The 18,467-nt window shown below is 43.1% G+C and overlaps 1 protein-coding gene across 8 annotated transcripts in view; it reads left to right on the top strand.

Annotated features, from left to right (window-relative positions):
* RTN4 (reticulon 4) overlaps positions 1 to 18,467 on the top strand; it is a 72,933-nt gene that overhangs the window by 53,358 nt on the left and 1,108 nt on the right. For 6 of the 8 annotated variants that reach the window (XM_087777251.1, XM_087777252.1, XM_087777253.1 and 3 more), the window contains 5 exons: positions 7,253 to 7,460; positions 10,316 to 10,454; positions 16,212 to 16,281; positions 16,958 to 17,004; positions 18,016 to 18,074. In XM_087777251.1, the coding sequence (XP_087633377.1) occupies positions 7,253 to 7,460; positions 10,316 to 10,454; positions 16,212 to 16,281; positions 16,958 to 17,004; positions 18,016 to 18,074 (523 nt within the window). Of the gene's footprint in view, positions 1 to 3,465; positions 3,611 to 5,558; positions 5,684 to 7,252; positions 7,461 to 10,315; positions 10,455 to 16,211; positions 16,282 to 16,957; positions 17,005 to 18,015; positions 18,075 to 18,467 lie in introns of those variants that run through there. The other 2 variants (XM_009476135.2, XM_087777258.1) reach the window with 2 other exon arrangements.

The raw sequence follows: 18,467 nt of genomic DNA, 5'->3' as shown, positions 1-18,467 counted from the left end.
TTTTCATAATTCTGTTAGATTCTAGGTAAAACCGTGTCTGATTTTTCAGAATTTACAGCCGTAATACCAAATTGTTTTAGGTAAATAAGTAACTAACCTTAAATTAGTGTGGTTCTGACCTTTGTTCCTGTAACCACCAATGGGAGATCACCAGTGTAAATCTCTGTGGGTCATTATATTAGTGCTCAGTGTGTAAGAGTTTAAGCCTTATTTGAATGCGTAATCTTCAAACTTTATCAACAAGACAAGCTCTAAAAAATTTTAATCATCTCTGGATACTTAAATATCTTCTTAAAGGGCCCTGCCATGCTTGGTACTTGTGAAGTTTTCTTCCTTTTTCATAACTGTTGATCAAAATCTATGTTTTTTTCCACTTGGACAAAATTGCCAGCTGTCTAGACTCCATAGAACGCTCTATCAGGACCTAAATATGTAGCAAAAAAGCCCTGCAGGGGAGAAAACTTTGCCCCTGCAAAACAACTTTCTAAAAGTTCTAACCTTTCATTAATCTTTTAATTAAATATTAGGAAAAATATTCTGCAGTGTTTAGTAATATGTTCTTGATGTGTAACTAGTTTAAATGTGGAGCACTCTATACGTCGGGCCTGAAATTCTTGGGGTTGAAAAAAAAAGAAAGGAGAGAAAAAAGAAAGGGGTGAGGTCAGAAGGGTTTTGTAAAAATTGAAAGGCAAGTTCCCGTTGGGTATTCAGGCCCAATTTTCAGCCTGCCTTTTACAACCTGGCGAGCAGGGTTGGTGGTGGGCTGTTCCTCACTGCAACTGAAAGCAGACATTTCCGAGCCTAGGATTTGAGGCCTTGAGAATAATGGAGGCTTTCTTGGTTGAAAATTAATGAGTCGCCAATCATAAGCGTGCCTGTATGGCACGCTTGGGGGGAGCGCGCTAGCCAGTGCGAGCCGCGCTGTTAGAGCTGCACGGAGGCCAGTAGCGCGGGGTCTGTGCGCTTGGCTTCTTCGCAAGATGTAGACCTGGCTGGCGTGTAATGGAACTGGCCTCAAATGAACAAAGCAAACCTGAACCCGCCCTACACGCATCTTTTGTGCTGGTATAACTGTTTCGAGCAGGGTTTTAAATTCCTCTTCCTCCCTCTTTGTTTTTACATGGTGGCATCCCCTTAGGTGGAGGAAGCTGGTTTAGTGCCTATTTCTCCCTCCAAGGAAGTCCCTGCTGCCCTGGGGTTTAATTATAATTTAACTTGTAGAGAAAGAGTCTAAAAGAAAATGGAAGCAGAGCAAAAAGAAAATGGAAGCGGAGCAAGAAGGTGGTTTTCTGGGGAAGCAGAAGAGTCTGGTTCTTCTCCTTTTGCAACTGCTTTTGAAGCCTGGTTTCGCGTGGTTTCTGATAGCATTTATTTATAACGAGACGAAGACGCCTTGTTTCGTGTGTTCTTCCTTCGTTAGGTCAGGCTCCAGTGGCATGGAAAATGATGGCTAAAGTTCAGGGACTGATTACACTATTCATCTTGCCCCAAAATAAATATAGAAGCAAATATTGCAACATGCAAAATGCTAAAAAATAACCTTAAAAAATGTAACGATCAAATGTAAAACAGAGAAGAGCCAAAAGTATGGTTCATAGTTAGACTTTCCAACTAAAGCACTACTTTGTAATTAATATAATCTTAAACTTGATTTTGGTCTGCATGTTTCTTGTGCTACAGCCATAGTAGTTGAGGAATCGGCATAGTGAAAGTGGTATAACCTGTGGGATTGATTAATACCTGTGGTATTGATCATCTAGATAGGCAGGACAAAATAGGTTTACTTTGGGGATGGCATGATGCTTATTTTTAGCACTTTGAAAGACAGGCCTCCATGGAGTAATTGGTACTAAAATGTCTAACTTTTTTTTTTTTTTTTAATTATTTCGATGAATTGTTTTAATGGCTGAATAATGCTAATGGTAGGATGAACACCACAGCTCTACTCCCAGGCTACCCCAAGATTATTTTTTCTTTTTATTAATGTGCTGAAAATCTATCTGAATTCTGGTTCAGATTAGTTACATGGTGGAAAAGTTTGCATAGGCTTGTGCAACCCTTGAGCTTTTTAAATTTCTATCGTGAGTAATCAGGTTGTTGGAATGGTTTCCCCAGTTCGTACATTGTGCACACATGCACGGGTATACGATTAAGTAGAAATGAAAGAAAAGCACTGCTTTGGCTCATTAATAGAGATAGAATTTGCATTTTTTGGGGACAATCTGGCAGTGTCGGACTTAATTTTCATTCCAGCATGTATTTTTTGAAATCTGTATCACTTTTGCTTGCTAGGGTTTGCAGGGCAGATGTGCCAAGGCCAAACCACGTGCAATGCCGACTTGTTTTCTGACCCTTGGGATCCAGTTAGACAAGCCTGTCAGTCCCACTGGACGTGCCGCTCCTTTGTCGTGCCTGTCCCGAGGACAGGGAGAGCTCTGTTGGTTGAAGTCAGCTCCACGTGCTTGGCACCACATGCGGCCATGCAAGAACCACCCAGTTTTACCAGTCTGGGATTGTTCTCTTGTTACTGGCTTGCAACAAGGCAGTCAGGGACCAAACGGGCTTCCAACACATCTGAGCAGGGTAAAACGAGGCTTGAATTCTGTGGCCCAGTCTGTGACTGCTTCTGCTTAGGATGCCAACCGTGATTTTAAATGGTCGTTCTGATGTAGGAAATCTTGAAAACGTCAAACCCCAGCCTACTGACTTTTTGTCAAGTTTGTGCTTGGCAGACTTGGACCGCTTGATGGGTTGGTGGCTTCTCCTTGGGTTGGTCTGTCTCCAGCTGGGGCTGCCCCACGCCAGGCTTGACCAGGCTTTGAAAGTGAAACTGCTGCTCCATACTCTGCATGAAAGATCAGTGGAAACCTTGAAGATGGCTGTCGTGTGTAAATACGAAGTTTATACAGCGTAACTGGAAAATGCCTCCCTAAACATAATTTAACAGCAGTTCGCCTATTTGTGGTCGGGTACTGTATTATGCTGGTCTAGAGTTAATTTTCTTCAGAGCAGCCTGTATGGTGCTATGGTGACAGTCGTCACCGTGCTCTTCAGATGCATTTGAAAGCTACCCATTCTCAGCGCTTCTATTACAGTTCTGTATTAGTACAACGCTGGCTGTTCTTAAATTGATCCAGAAAAGGCTCTTACTTGTGCTTCTACGCTATTTTTACTATTTATAGAGAATTTCTGCTTACCTTTCAGATTACAGAAAGGTTCTAGTGTAACGGCCGTTGTTCACACCACGTTTGTAAATCGAACGCTGTTTGCCTTTTTTTAAAACTTCCTTCTCCTTTTACACAAACAGCCTTTCTTTGGCGCTGAAACCCGTTTTTTGTTTGTTTCTGAACACTGGATAGAGAGTAGTTGTCCATTGTGAAGGCGACTCTCTCCCGCTCGGCAGCTGCATTCCAAGGACTTAGCGCAGAGGCAGCCATTGGCGGGGGCCGGCGAGGTTTCGCGCTGGCAGGCAGCGCGGCGGCAGGCGGCTGCGTCGGTACGTATATCTGCCGACCTCCGAGCGCCCTCGCAGGAAGTGAAAGGGCTCTGGGTAGTCAGCTGTGCGAGATCTGGGTGCATGCAGGCACACTCAAGATGGATGCCAAAATGGGTTAGTCCCTTTTTCTTGGTTTTCTTTAATAGATGTGAATTCAACTCGCTTGTAGATCTCGAGGCTTTTAATTTCTCTTTCTAAACGGGGAAAAAAAAAAAAAAGAGGGTTACTTGATTCAGGTTTTTTTAAAAGAGGATTATCCGGTAGAATATATTAAACCACTTGTTTTTGTCATCAAAAAACAATATGAATTTTTCAATTTTAAGTTAAATGTCCGTGAAAGAAAGAAAAGACTTCAAAAAAAAAAAAAAAAACCCAAACCAGTGATAAACCTATCACGGCACTTGCTTTAAAAGCAAAATGTAATTGGATGAGTTCTGCATGTAAGGCACGGATGCTAGCAGTACTATTTTTAGACGTGCCAAGTGACAGTTCGTGCTTACCAAATGTAGGCAGCTGTTCTTGCTTTAGAGTAGGCCTGGAATACTTGCATTAAATGCATGAGATTATAGTTCGTATTGTATAAAATAAAGCTTAAAATGGTTTCCATGAGGAAAGATACTGCTTGGCAGGGCTGTTCCTGAGAATTGGACGGGGTTTTTGTTTTTCTGTTTGGTTTTTTTTTAATCTGCTCTGAATATCTCGTGTGTAAGTTAAAGCCAGAAAGCTGCTTCTAGTAATGCTTTTAATTTTTTTTTTTTATTTTTTTTTTGCTTTAGAAAGAGATGCAAATACCTGTCTCTGATCAATTGGAGAATAGAAATCAATTTCCTCATGTACTCTCTTGGACTGAAAATTACAAATCGGTTTCTCAGTGACTTACCACACTGACTTTCCCTTTGCGGAATTTACAAGGAAACCAGATCCGTATGTCGCTAAGCTGAGGCTGATACGGTCGTTCTCCAAATGGAGTGGAGACAGAGTGAGGAAAAATGCTTCATGTGCAGCTTAACTCTGGGCTGGGAGGTCCCAGCTTGGGGATTATTGATTACTGAGAAGAAAAGACTTGAAGATGGGTGGCTAGAGGCCATTTGGCATTTGTGGTGTGCTTTAATTCCAGCAATTTACCTTCCTTTCTTGTGCTTTGGAAACCGTCCTGCAGATGAATTACCGTCTTTACATGCCTTATAACTGGGTTGAGGTATAATGCATTACTGCTTGTAGTAAGTGATTTCCTATGAAGCGGTAAGAACCCACTATCGGTGGAGAAGCTTTAAAACTGTGTTGCAGAGGAGGGAGTATCTCATTTACAGAACTAATGCTGGCTGCAAACGGAGAGGAGTAGGGCTCATACTTAGTGTGTCACACGATACGGGAGCAGCACCCAAATTTGAATGTATGGATGCTCAAATTGCAGCATTTAAAAATAAATACCGTGTCAGTATTTGAAGCAAGTACTCAGAAAGAAATTATTTTTTTCAGAGATTTCTTGCGTGATTTAGGAGCACAAAATCCACCCAACTTTTTTTGGCAAGACTGGTTTTGAAAATCTCACCCAGGTGTTATGGATACTTGCAGCTCAATTTAGGTTTACAGTTTACAAAGATTTTTAGGTCAAGCTCACAATTGCATTTGTAAGCTCCTTTCACGTGCTAAACTTCGTAACGTAAGGTATACAGAGACACTAATAGACACTTTTGTGATTAGAAGCAAAGCCAAAGAAACCAAGGAAAATGTTAAATTTAGGGGTTATAGCCCATACAAAAGGAATTCTGTGATGACTTGATTTTGTTTGTTTGATTTTTACAAATATTAAAGAAAAGCTGTCTTGCTTAGAGCTTCACTTGTTTGACAGGGAAAATAGAAGTGCAGCTTTGTAACGTGAAGAGACCCGGTGCAATGACAGGTCAAGAGGGTGGATGGATAGGCTGGGCTGCAATTTGCCGAGGACTTTAGGTGGGTGCTGTTGTGAGAGCAGGGGTGTCACCTCCTTCGGTTGGCTGCTCTATCTCTCACCCCATATGTTTGTGGAGTCACATGGTGAACCACATCCAGAATCTGATCTGGCTGGCTGCTTAGTTTTTATTTTATTTTTTTGGTGCAGTAGTTGTCAGCAGCGTACGGAAACCCAGGCTGGTCCTGTGTGTGGCCATGCAGAGGAAAGGAGTGGGATGGAGCGGTGGTGCAGGGGTGAGGCTGTTCATTTCCACAGCAGTTTTGGTTTGTGACAAATTTAAGGTGTTCATGCAACTGTAACCTGATTTTGTCTGTAGAGCTTCAGGAAATTTCTGCTGAAGCGTGAATTAAATGTTTGGATAAAATATTTTGCATTATGAAAACGGCAGCTTTAAGGTTCGGACCAGGGTTCTCATCCTTCCAGCGCCTGCCGCTCAGTATGGTTTCCCTACGGAAATAATTAGGAAAGGACTTCAGCTTCTGAAACACGGTGAAATTGCCCCATAGCCCCAGTGGCATTTTCATGTTGTACTTACAAAGGGATTTGCAGACTTTGCCCTACAGAGGCTACTAAGTATTTAATGTTGGTGCATTGCCACATTTTCGTCCTGTAAGAGATAATAGTCAAAATTATTTTTTTCATTTTCTTTTACGGTCATTCAGAGTAAGAACCTGTTTTGAATTGTGACATGCTATTTTACAGTTAATTTTGGTGATGTTTAGGACTGCTAAGTTTGTGTTGTAATCATTTTTCTAGAATTAGAGTTCTGCGTCTAAAAATTCTTAACGTTACTGCTATTAACAAGCAGTTTTGATGCAGAAGAGGAATTTGTTCTTGTGAAAATCTAATCCCCTGAAGTAAAATCATCAAGAATGAGTTTTATTGTGTATCTCACCATGAAGTATAAAACTGGACTAGATGCCCCTGCCCAGTTCTGTGCCCAGCCATGGAGAATGACGTTTGCAGATCTCATGAGTTCAGCAAGCTAATGAACGGGGTGCAACTGCACCTCAAAACAAACAAATCTGCAATGGATCTACTAAGCCGTTACCTTTGAGTTGTGCAAGGGTGTAGTTTACTCTAAACAGTGATGCTAAAAATGGCATAATACCTTGTTCTCTCATGAGGGTCACATAAGGAAAAAATAAACTTGGTTTACAAATGACGTGTTTTGCATTGTAGCACAGCATATTTAGCCTGGATTGAAATTTCAGTGAGATTATTCCCTCTTGATGGCTCAGCCTGTCACCCATAATCAACATTATAAACTCCCATGGGCATGTCTTCAGTCAAAACGAAACAAAATGAAGTGTTAATGAGTCTTGAGCAGGGCCTTTGCAAGGCACTACCAGACTTGCAAAGGTGTAACGGTTTTAGAGAGCTGTTAGTGTCTTGTCATTTGTCCTAACGCGGAATCAGAATCAATCTCTTCAGTGAGTGACCTCCACAAAATCCACAAAAATGAAATGAAATGAAGCACACACGGCTGTGGGTCTGGTGCAGAATACATCATAGTAGTTGAAGAGATTAATTCTGACATTGCTTAAAGGTAGAATTGTTCTTAAATTTTAGCAATTACATTTGAGGTAATCCTAATAACAATAATCCCAATAATCTGAAGTTCAATGCAAAATCAGCGGTAAAATAACCTATTTCCAGTTGTAATTTCAGCTCTGGTTTGACAGTGAGATCGCGAGTTCCATCCTTGATGATTCTCAGCAGTCAAATGAAAAACGTTTTACTGTTTTCATATGGATGCAAAAGGTATCTTGTTCTAATTTCTCACCTTTTTTAAATTTTAGTTGTTGACCTCCTTTACTGGCGAGACATTAAGAAGACAGGAGTGGTGTTTGGTGCCAGCTTGTTCCTGCTGCTTTCATTAACAGTGTTCAGCATTGTGAGCGTGACAGCTTACATTGCCTTGGCCCTGCTTTCTGTGACGATCAGCTTTAGGATATACAAGGGAGTTATCCAGGCAATCCAAAAGTCTGATGAAGGCCACCCGTTTAGGTGAGATTTTTCTTTTCATTAAGAAAAAGTGTGGTGTTTTGGGGAACAGCAGTATTGGTGCTCTTAGAAGCAGTAGATGACATGTGCCATAATATGTTGCATAATAATGTAAATAGTCTCTGTACTGAAAAATCTGCTACCCAGCCTATGACTACTCTTCTTTTGGTTTTTCATACACAGTTGTAAAGAAAACGAATTGAGCACTTGGTACAGGGGATTTCCCTGGGAATGCCAGAGTATCTTAAGTTACATTAAAAAAAAAAATCTATATACTTCAATCTAATGGAGTAATATGTGCATTTTAGAACGGTATAGCCTTCAAAATGTGAACCAGTGGCAGATGATGTACAAAACTTAAAGAATACCCAGGAGATGCAGCACTTTCAATGCAATATATTTAGAAAAAAATCAGGATAAATGTAGCAGGGGATGTTTTATCTTTTTGGAACTTTTTTAAAGAATGCTTTTAAAATTTATGTTTTAGTATTTAGCAGCATAGCTGTGTTCTCCACATGCAAGGCTGCCTTGTCATCAGCAGAATCCAGGTTCATTGCAGCCTGCCCAGATCAGAAATCCAGAAACTTGGACTCTGAATTCTAAGGCTTGAGGACCTGAATCATAGGATTAATTTAGGTCCTCAAAGAGGACCTCCGAGCTCTTTGCTTTAAGTGGTGAGCTAAGTCCTCGGGGCATACCAGGTGTGCACTTCCCTGCGGTGTGGGAATATGGTATCCATGGTATTCCTCCTTTCCTGTGTAGAGTACAATGGTGCCCATTATTGCAGAGCTGCCTCTTCAGAGAAATAAAAACTTATTAATGTGTTAGAGTAACTACTAAGAGTGCCTGTTTCCTGTGGCCATACCAGCCCCACCCCACACTGCTCAGACTTGCTTCTCTCCTTTGTTAATCAATGGAGCGGTTCAATCTCAATTTCCCTTACACCTTTCAGAAACTCCTGCTTACCCTCCTATTTACAGCGCTCTGACTAATTTTGCGGTGTTTCCAATTAGTCTCGTTCTCTTCCTCTCATCTTCAGTACAGCAAAGTAAAATGTTTTCTTGGGTTTACCTCCATTCCTCCCTGACTATGTGCAGTGGCTCATTTACCCAGTGGAAGCCGATCTGTGCCTAAACCAGCTGTGGGACAAGACTCTGGGGGAAAAAAAAAAAAACAACGGGTATTTGCTTTCAAGCTTAGATCTGATGTAAAAAAAATACATCTGAACAATTGGCAACAACATTCAGTAGTGCAGTATGAAATACATATCTTTTGTAAACTTCGTTTTTTCTTTGGGTTTGTTTTTTTAAACCATCAAGGCCTTGTATGGCCATCCTTACTCACCCTCATTAGGGTGAATAATTCCCAGTTGAAATCCTGTTTGCTAAGCTGCCCAGTAGTGCTCTTCAGTATCCAAACAGCATTTCCAAGTTTGCCAGTTAAGGTTGTTCTTAGCCAGAACAAGCAAAACTTGTTCTACCTGTGTTCTTTCTGCAGTTTATTTCTAAAAATACTGATATTCATAAGAAGCTTCCGGACATTCTTGTCCCACAGACCTGGTTGCTTACTACTTATCTGTATAGCTTCAACTACAAGAAGAGTATTTTTACTGGAATTTAGTTTGACAGTGAAGAGCACGTCCATGGGATCGATTTAGGTTTTGATTCAGGTACTGAATATCTGGCAGATGAGTTGAGAAGAGTGTGCAGATTCCAGCCAAGTGTGGATAGCAGAATGTAGCCTTGAAATGGCCACCCTCTGTAGTTACCATTTAAAGTGTTTTAATTTGTTTTGGACTTGCCACAAGGCCATGTTTAGCTTTGCCTTAAATGACATATGTAGGAGCCTCCACTGTGCGTTTTTTGTTTTTAAAAAAATGAAACAAAACCGCCCCAAAGCAGAACCCTCCCTAAACAAAAGTAAAAGTTTAACAACTGTAGTAACTGTAAAATGAGTGCCCTGTTACAAATGTGCTGCATTGCTCCTCCCTCCAACAAGCAAATCGGATAGATAAATTATTCTTTAAATAAAAAGTCTAAATTGCCATAGCCACTGCAACTGCAGATAAATGTCGCAGTGTAGTGGAAAGAGCACTTAACCAGACAGGAGCTTCTGTCTTTCTGTTAAAAGAACTGCTCTCACTCTCAGAAATTTTTTTAGCAAATGATGAAAAACTCCCCTCATTTTACCATGCCTTAGTGTGTTTGTTACAGCTTAATGGTGATTTCAGAAGTGCCTTCCAGCAGCATGAATGCATATGTTGCTTTTGTAGGATTTTTTCTCTTTGAGAAATGTAGGAATCTCGTAGAATATTAGGCCGCCTAATGCAATAGCAAAACCAGAGGATGGCACCCCCTGCACCCCCAGCCTGTCTGTCTCATTTTTTTAAATACACATTGGCCTTACTAGTGTACTAGATCACAGCACGTGCCGAGGAGCAGGAAAGGACTTCATAGGCGACGCAGCATGTGTGTCAGTGGTGCTGGGCGCTGCTTTGGCCACTCGCTAGCCTCGTCTGCTCACACACATTTGCCAGCCAGCGCACCCTTTTTGCCTAGTCCGGGTAGGACTCTGTGTGTGACTTAGTAAATGCGCTAGCACAACAGAGCAGTAAGAAAGACACATTTTTTTCTTTTCTTCTAAGAGGTTGTGGGGGTTTTTTTAAGGTTCACTTTCACCTTCTAAGAATAACTTAGGTTAGTTCTGTTCTGTCCTTTTAGCATTCCTCATACGGTGAGGTTTTTCTCTTTATAACATAAAAAGAATGCATGTTGATATTGTGTATGTAACATATAACGTGTTGATACTGTTTGGCAGCACTCTTACAGCCAAGTGTCATAAGCTCCTCTCTCTTGCAGGGCTTACTTGGAGTCTGATGTCGCTGTGTCTGAAGAGCTCATTCAGAAATACAGTAATGTTGTGCTTGGGCACGTTAACGGCACAGTCAAAGAGCTGAGACGCCTCTTCCTAGTCGATGACTTAGTTGATTCTCTGAAGGTAAGTTTACGTCAGCTGTAGATACAGCAGCCTTGTGTAAACAGATTCCTCGCTTAGCAAAGCCCACTGGTCCTTATAAACATGAATGAACGATGGCATCTTTGGGGCCGTGTAAGTAAATACCGAGTTTTAGTGTGCTTGTTGGAAGTACTAAGCCTTTTTGTTTTTCAAGAAGTGTAGCTTTCTGGTAGCCACACTGAGTTGAATATAAAGTGCTTCGTGCAGTAATGGAGTGGATAACTTTATCGGTACTTTATTTTGACAGTATAATAAAAATGAGTGGAAAACTGAAATAAGCTCTGGCTGCGTGCAGTTCACAGCTGTTAGACCTCCTCGCTGGTGCTTAACAGCAGAAATCTTTTAAGAAAACGAGACATTGGGCATTCAGAATTTGTCACTAACATGTATCTCTCCCTCTTGAAAAATCTATGTTTCGGGCTAGACTGGCACAGTCTGGTTTGGTTTTGTTTTTCTGTTTGTTTCTGTACTGAGACTAGCAAGCCATTGGTGTACAGTCACTTGCCTTAAACAGCAGGAGTTCTGGTGTCCCCTTTTTTGCTGGAGGAGTGGGGACTGAGGGGTGCCCTTACTTTGCTGGGAAGGCAGGAAGGTGGATGCCCGTTTCAGTCCCTGGATTTGAGTGTGAATAGCTGCTGCTTTTAGTGATGCAAATTACTGAAATGGGTTTTGCAAGTTACTCTACTTCAAGTGTGCAGTAGCACCTAACAGGTATCTTGAATATATCCAAGTAGTATTGAATGGGATCTATTGCAGGTGGCAGAGCAAAACTGACAGTGAAGAATAATAATTTAAAAAAAAAGAGAATTGGCTGAAAACCTCCTTTAGTTTTGTTCTGTGAGAATTATATTCTCTTCTTTCAAGCTAATCGCCTTTCTTCATTTTTCAAAGAATTGTTTCCTTTACTGAGTACAATGTGTTGTCCATTTCTTTTTCAGTTTGCTTAATCTTCTTGAAATAAAGTTGCATTTATCCTTCAGTAAATCCCTTACTTAGTGCTCTGTAAAGTCCTTTGAGTTGTTGTGGGGTTGGGGGAAGGGGTTTCTAGTGAAACTTGGAGAAAAATGGGAAGGCTCTAAAAGTCTTTGTTATATTTGTGGAACAGAAATCGGAGGCAGATCTCAGGACCTTACCCAGCGTTTCTAGATCCAGTTTCTCATTATGCTCCACCTTAAACACAGAGTTTGAGCCAGAAAAGTTGCACCTGATGCCGTGCAAGTCTCCTGCAGTAAGAGTCCTTTCCCTCTGGAGAAAGGGAAGATTATAAGGCTGCCGGGCTGTTACCTGGCATCTGCTGCTCATGATCAAGACTCATTTTCTCAGAAGGGAAAGAGAAGGGATATTGGCTCAGGGTTTTGTGTAACCATCTTCCTGCTCCTAGAGGGCTGTGCAGTAAAAGTATTTTTATGAGGTGACTGTGCATTATTATTTTTCTGGACATGATCGATACTGCTGCAATCATTTTATGGCAAAATGGCTTAAATAAGGCCATTATTGTCTGTGCCTCGCCAGTGTTTCCACACAGGGATTGCATTTTGATGGGTAAATCCTCTCACCACTGCCCATCGCTCTGGTCTGTAAGCAGCTCGGTCTCGCCTTCGTGCTTAGGTGACCAAGTACTTAGGATTCATCTCTGCGGCATCTCAATGCCAGAGCCTTGACCGAAAGAATTATTGTTACATGGCTAGAATTGCATTTTGAGAACTTAAACTTGGTGTGCAAGGGAGGAAAGGAACATATTCTTTGTTTATTGTGGTTTTTAAGGGCACTGAGTTTCAGTGTTCAAAGAAAAGTTATTTTGCTTAAGATGTATTTGGATCTGATTAAACAGCATCACAGAAAAACTTGCAGTGACAAGGTCACTTGTATTTCTTCAGTAATTAAGCCCTTTGTGGTATGTTCCTTCGTCTGAGTTTCCACACCATTTGTTTAGAGATCCCAGTCCCTTGCAGTAAAGGAAAAGGAAGCAGTGAACAGCCAGCTGCTGTTTCAGTTCACACGGTTCTAAAAATTAGGCCTTTCAGAGGAATTATGTTAGAAGTAGAACTAATTGCAGCCAGAATGTCTTCAAGGCACTCTAATCACTTTTAAAATACTATGGTAACATAGGAAAGACATGTTTATTCAGCTGCACTAATTCATTTCCCCTCTCTTCTTCTGACATTTAAAACGTTTTACGTAGGTTAATTAGTCTAATTTATGGTAGTTGGGAGCAACCCTTATATGAAACCAGTGAATGTCAGGACAGTTCACAAGCACAAGTTACTGATTTTGAAGAGTCTGTGCTTGAGGAGAACATTCCCATGCTGGGGGTTTATGTAATATGATGGCCCTGGTTTAAAAAAAATAAAAATATCTTGGCTCGTGTAGTTTAAACATCTTCACTATAGGAAAGAGCATGTTTGTGTATAATTAAAGTCACAGAGCTTTAATGTAGAAAATGTCTGCAGGTCAGTTTATTGTATGTAATAGTTCTGGCTGTAAAATCTGTCTTGTTAAGATTTTTTTATATTTTATTAAGCAACACTTCAGTCATGGAAGTCTTAAAATGGACTCTAAATATTTACGCAGCAGCAGGAGAAGTTCCTGACAGCTCTTGAGGAGCAATTCCAGAGGAGCCCTTGCCAGAGTCCCAGGAGAAACTGCACTTTGTCCTGATAAGCAGTGATCTAGGGCTTCACCCCCAGCTGCGCCGCGGGAGCCGTGCTGACACCGGGGCACAGTTGCTTTCGATTTGTCATTGCTGAACCGGTGTTTTGAGAAACACAGCTCTTTGCTGTATTTAAACTATTTTATAGTAAAGAAACTGATATATGGATGTTTCTGGATTTGCCATTAAATTGCAGTATGCTTTGGGTACTGGGGAGTCATTAATCATTGCAGTGAGGTAGGCAAAAACTCGATTCAGTCCATCAGCTAGACTGGGTTTTGTACTGGCTTATATATCATTGTTGCGTTCAGGCTGAGCTTGGGCCCTGTGCTTTCCTTCTGTCCTGTCCTGAGTGCGTAGGAAGAGCAATATTATCTTTTTAGGTCAATCCTGGGTTGCCTTCTGCTTTTTTTTTTTGTCTTAGAGCTTTAGGTGTTTAGACACGTTTCAGGTAAGCCTTTTTGCGTTTGTAAGGTTCTCCGAGTTCGTCTCATTTCTAAGGAAAAAAAAAAATAGAGACCAATACGTAAATGCGGGATCGGGATCAACTCCGCTTGATTCCAGGAGCGTTGTTTGAACAGCCAGAAGCGTGTGAAGAGAGAAGGTGGTGTGGGAGCGGGGTTCTGAGGTTTTTGCTGAACTCCGTTTGCTTTGGTAGCCCCAGCTTCCGCAGTAGCTGTCCCTTGCTGACGCGGCAGAGCGAGCGGGGAGGTCTTGCTGGGCTCGGTGATTCCCTCTCCCCCCCGGTGTGAGTAAGCGTAGTGGGTTAAAAACGGCATGCACGACACAGTTCGTGGGTAGACCCCGATGCTGCTCTGGACAGACCTTAGGAGAGACAAAGCCTGTGTCAGTCAAATGTTAACTCCTGGAGTTCGATCTTCCTTGGGCCGTGTATTCAATGCTCGCTAAATAGGATTGCCCGGTTCTGATAATTGTTGGACTTTGGGATTGGTTCATATCTGTTACACCTCTGCTTGACAATAGCTCACATTTTCTGACTTGGTCACAGTCTTCGGCAGTATCACCGAATGTTCCCCTGACCAGGGTGGTGCTTGGCTTCGCTAGTTGGGTTCATGCAGAGGAGGTGTTGGATAGCTCTCAAGAAGCTCTGCTGGGTGTGCTCGAAGCCGGCGTATTTAGTTTACTGAATGCACAGCCTGCAAGAGAATAGTTCTGAATGATCGCAAACCTGGGGGCTTTTTGCGGTAGTAAAAGTTGTCGACTTTTCCCCCTTCGCTGGGGAGGGGGACGTGCTGCCTGTGCAGACTTGCTGTGAAAGGAAAGTATTCGCTCCGTTAAAACATCTTGTGCAAAGGGGCAGGCAGCCAGCCCTTACCCTGGCATTGCGGAGAGCAGAACTGGGCCAAGGTTTGAATGAATCATGAGGGAGTTTAGAGAAATCTGCTTTATTTTTCTTGATAAACCTGCCAAAATCCTTTAGTGGGAACGCAGTCGATGGTAACGTTGCAGCCTTGTCTGAGGGTTAACTTCGTGCCTCTGGCGCTGCTTGCATGACACCTGGAAAGAACAGGCAGATAAAGAACTGCAATTGTTTGCAGTCAATCCTGCTGAATTTTGAATGGGATCAGCTTTGAATGAAGCTCTTGAAGTAAACTGCATTTCAGTACAGAGGTCGTGTAATTAAACCTGTATTGATTGTCATGCCCTTATCTTATTGTTGGCTGTTGATTTTGTTTGGTTTGGATATTACACATCTTAGAACAAGCTAAAAATGGCTGTTTGGACACATAGCTTCGGAGTAACTCAGCTGCAGGCTAGAGCTTTGCCCACACCCACAGTCCTTCCACATCCATTTTTTTCTTCCCAATGCTTTGTACCCATCTTTTCCTCGCATGTATCTCCCGCTTATCAGAGTGCTTCACCTTCCGTTGTTAACTGTGCCCAGAGCTTCTCTCCCTGATGCCAGCAGCGGCCTCCACAGCGTCTCTGTCCGGCTCTTTGGTGTTTTGCAGGGTCTTGCACAGAAAATAACCAGACGTGCTTAGTTGATTAAAGGGCTGCGGGTCTCATCTGTGTGCTCTGCACAATGCAAAGCGTAGTTCAGTGCTTAGCAAGAAAAAACCCCTGGTAAATTCACCGTGTCTGACATCCAGATCCTGGCTTCTGCTCAGTTCCTTATGGGCTGTGCAACATTAGAAGAAACCGGCTGGTTTTCCTTGGGGAGGAATCCTACACAGAAATAGAGCTGGCAGCCTCCGGCCCCCTCCCACCCGGCATAGGTCAGAGGTGTGCTTGGGACACTCTCCACCTGGCAGAACGCTGAGGGGCTTGGGCTTCCGCAGATCTTTGTGCGGAGGCAGTGAAGGGAGCCTGTACGCGACAGGGAGCCGCACAAGTGCAGTCAGCAGGGTGGCGGGGGACGACGGTGGCTGAGGGCCTGGGATACAAAGCCATAAATTATGGGAGGGGAAAAAAAAAGTCAATTAAGCCACCCTTACCATGTTACCTTCCAGACAGGTTTTTCCCCGATGTGGCAGAAACCTCTGCCTGGTCTGCTCAGCGGTTCACTGAGGCCTTTGCTGAGCCGACGCGCGATTGCGAGGGTTTGGTGCCACCGCTTGCGCTGCGGCCCTGGCGTGGGTGCGCTCGTGTGTCGGCCGCTGGGCTACCACGCCAACAAGGGACCTGCTTTCTTTCTGGCTCTGTCACCGCGCGCTGTGTCACGCGCCAGGCCTTTAACCTCCCCCTTGCCTGAACTGTTCCATCTCTTGAAGGGCGGGAGGCAGGAACCGTGTGTGCCCATCGTTACGAAACCCGGGCTTGGAAGTGCTGCATAAACACAGAGGGCCTTGAGCGGCCACCGAGTCCTGACAGCTTTTGGTCACTGCTGACTTGGGCTGAATTCAGCCCAATGACCTAGACGCAAGAGGCCGCGTATCCTATTACTGAACCCTTCAGCCATCTTGTCACTCATCTAGAATTACATGAGACGTACAAGGGTGAAGTGGAGTTTGGGGCGTTTTAGTTTCATACGTGTGTTTAGAGACGTTCTCTCGCTGCTCTAACTAGTATGTTCTGGTAAGGCAGACTGTGGGCTGACATGTTTTTTTTTTTTTTTTCCTTTTTAGTTTGCAGTGTTGATGTGGGTATTCACTTATGTTGGTGCCTTGTTTAATGGTCTGACATTACTGATTCTGGGTAAGTGTTTCAAATTGTGTTAAATACCTGGCATACAAAATAACCCTGGAAAAGCACTGAAGCCTGCTCGGTCCTGTGAGGCTATTCCTGTGTTCTTGAGAGCGTAGCAGTACGTTACAGCTGCGCGTCCTTTTCTAGGACGTTGATAACGCTGCAGAATGGATCATTTTGAATTGCAGCGTTGAATTCCTTGAGATTGCTGATTTTCCAGACGTTGTATCATTTAAAAGCATGTTCCGTTGTGCTTGTCTCCGTCAGGGTTAGCCTCACTTGAATATCGTCGCTGTACTGTGACTTTGGAGGAGGTACACAGTCGGCTCCGGCCGTGTTTTGTTTCTTGTGCCCCAGAGCAGGCTGCCTTCAGGTGTCAGAAACAGACTGACGCTGGCAGAAGCCTAAGCATCCTTTTTGAAGAATTTGCATAACCCACAGTGAAAAAAGTGAACTGTGACCAAACTTGCTGTGCTGTTAATGAGATCTGGAGAACAGCCCAGCTTCTCCTTAATAGGGATTATTTAAATTACCGGCCAACAATTTTTGTGTGTGGCTTAGTTTTACTTCTTTTTCTTGTACCTTTTTTTTGAAAGAAAGGCCAAGATGTGAAAACCAGTCATTGCTTTACCTGAACACCAGCCCTTTTGTCACTATTTAATACCTTTGATGTGCTCTTTTCCAGCTTTGATTTCGCTCTTCAGTGTTCCTGTTATTTATGAGAGACATCAGGTGAGCGTTTAATACCATTCACTAAATGCTTCATAAAATTAGCTCTATTGAAGCAAAACCACGAGCAAATAAAACCAAAATTCATTTCAATCTTCTAAAATCTTTAAAGCCTTTAAAACATGGGCCTTGAGCTAGGAGTCGGAGAAGCAAGCCCATGCTGAAGTCCAGACTGTGCGTGCTTCCCCCTCCTCCTTTTTGGTGGAAGCGTAAGGTGGCTTCCCCAGCAAAGCACTGCGAAAGAGGCCCGAGTAACCTGGAGGCCTTCTCTCCTCTGAACCAGATCCGGTCAGGACTAAAGCAGCAGTAGGCAGGGTGCATTAATCCTGATGTAAGTACTTCTAAAACAAGTTCTGAAGAAGCCTCTTTGGAGCTGATATTCAGGATTTGTGTCCTGAAGCCCTGTGGAATTTGTGTCCCTGGCAAAAAACAGGAGGTGGGAGATGCTCGGCACAGTCTGGTGCTTCTCCTGTGGAGAGACTAATGTAAAAGGAAGAGGTAAGGAGCTGAAATAAACGGCGTGTGATTGAATTATAGCCACGTTTGAGCAGGGACTGTCTTCAGCAGGTCACAGCACAGGAGGGGGCAGCCAGCTCTGGCTTAGCAGTTCCTTCTCCTCTTTCAAAAACAACGCAGCCTAGGACTTAGGAAGGGAGGAGGAAAGGCACCGAGCAGATGGCGGAGCCTCTTGGGCTCCTCTCCGCGCCCCTAGGAAGAACAAAGTACGCTGCAGTGAAAGGAAATCCTGTAGCCCCGAGGACAATTTGCGTGGCTTAACCCGGGCTCCTCAATCCTCTTGGCGAGCTGCAGGCTGCTCTCTGAAGGCGTAAGCCGTTCAGCCGGCCCAGCCCACCTAAGCCGCTTTCCTTGGCCGTGTTGCCCAGAGGAGCCGCCGGCCCCTCGGTTGTGCGCCCTCGCGTTGGGGTGGCCGGGGGAGCGCTGGTGGTCTGTTTGGCGGGCAGCAAAGTAACTGTGTCAGAGCTGGTCTGTAATGTCTGTCATCTTCAATTTCAGGCCCAAATCGACCATTATTTGGGACTCGTGAACAAGAATGTCAAAGATGCGATGGCGAAGTGAGTTGTTTTTTTTTTTTTTTATTACTTCACTTTATAAATAGTTTACAGGTCTTGGTATGTGTGATACTCCTGTATATAACAAATGCATTACATGCACTAGTCCTGGGAGGAAAAAGTAAGTAAAAAAAGGCCTTTGTTTAAATTTGGAATGGTTATGAAATCAGCTCCTTTCTTGCTGATGCTGCTGTTAGTTAAGTTAATCCTATATTATTTCTAATAGAAAGCTGTGTACGTGAAACCATTAGTGAAACCCGAGGCCCTCAGCTGTTGCAATTGAGGCGTGACAGAAGAAGAATTTAGCCTGTTCATTGGTTTCTGTGCAATAGTTTTGCGTTGCTGTGATAATTATTATGTTGCTGGTTTTAAGACGATGTTTACACCTACTTTTTT

This window comes from Nipponia nippon, unplaced genomic scaffold (assembly GCF_047370975.1).
Source record: "Nipponia nippon isolate SJK-2023a ecotype South Korea unplaced genomic scaffold, ASM4737097v1 scaffold_4, whole genome shotgun sequence".
Classification (NCBI taxonomy): domain Eukaryota; kingdom Metazoa; phylum Chordata; class Aves; order Pelecaniformes; family Threskiornithidae; genus Nipponia; species Nipponia nippon.
The sequence above is the reverse complement of the archived record's forward strand: the minus strand, read 5'-3'. Positions and strand labels throughout refer to the sequence as shown.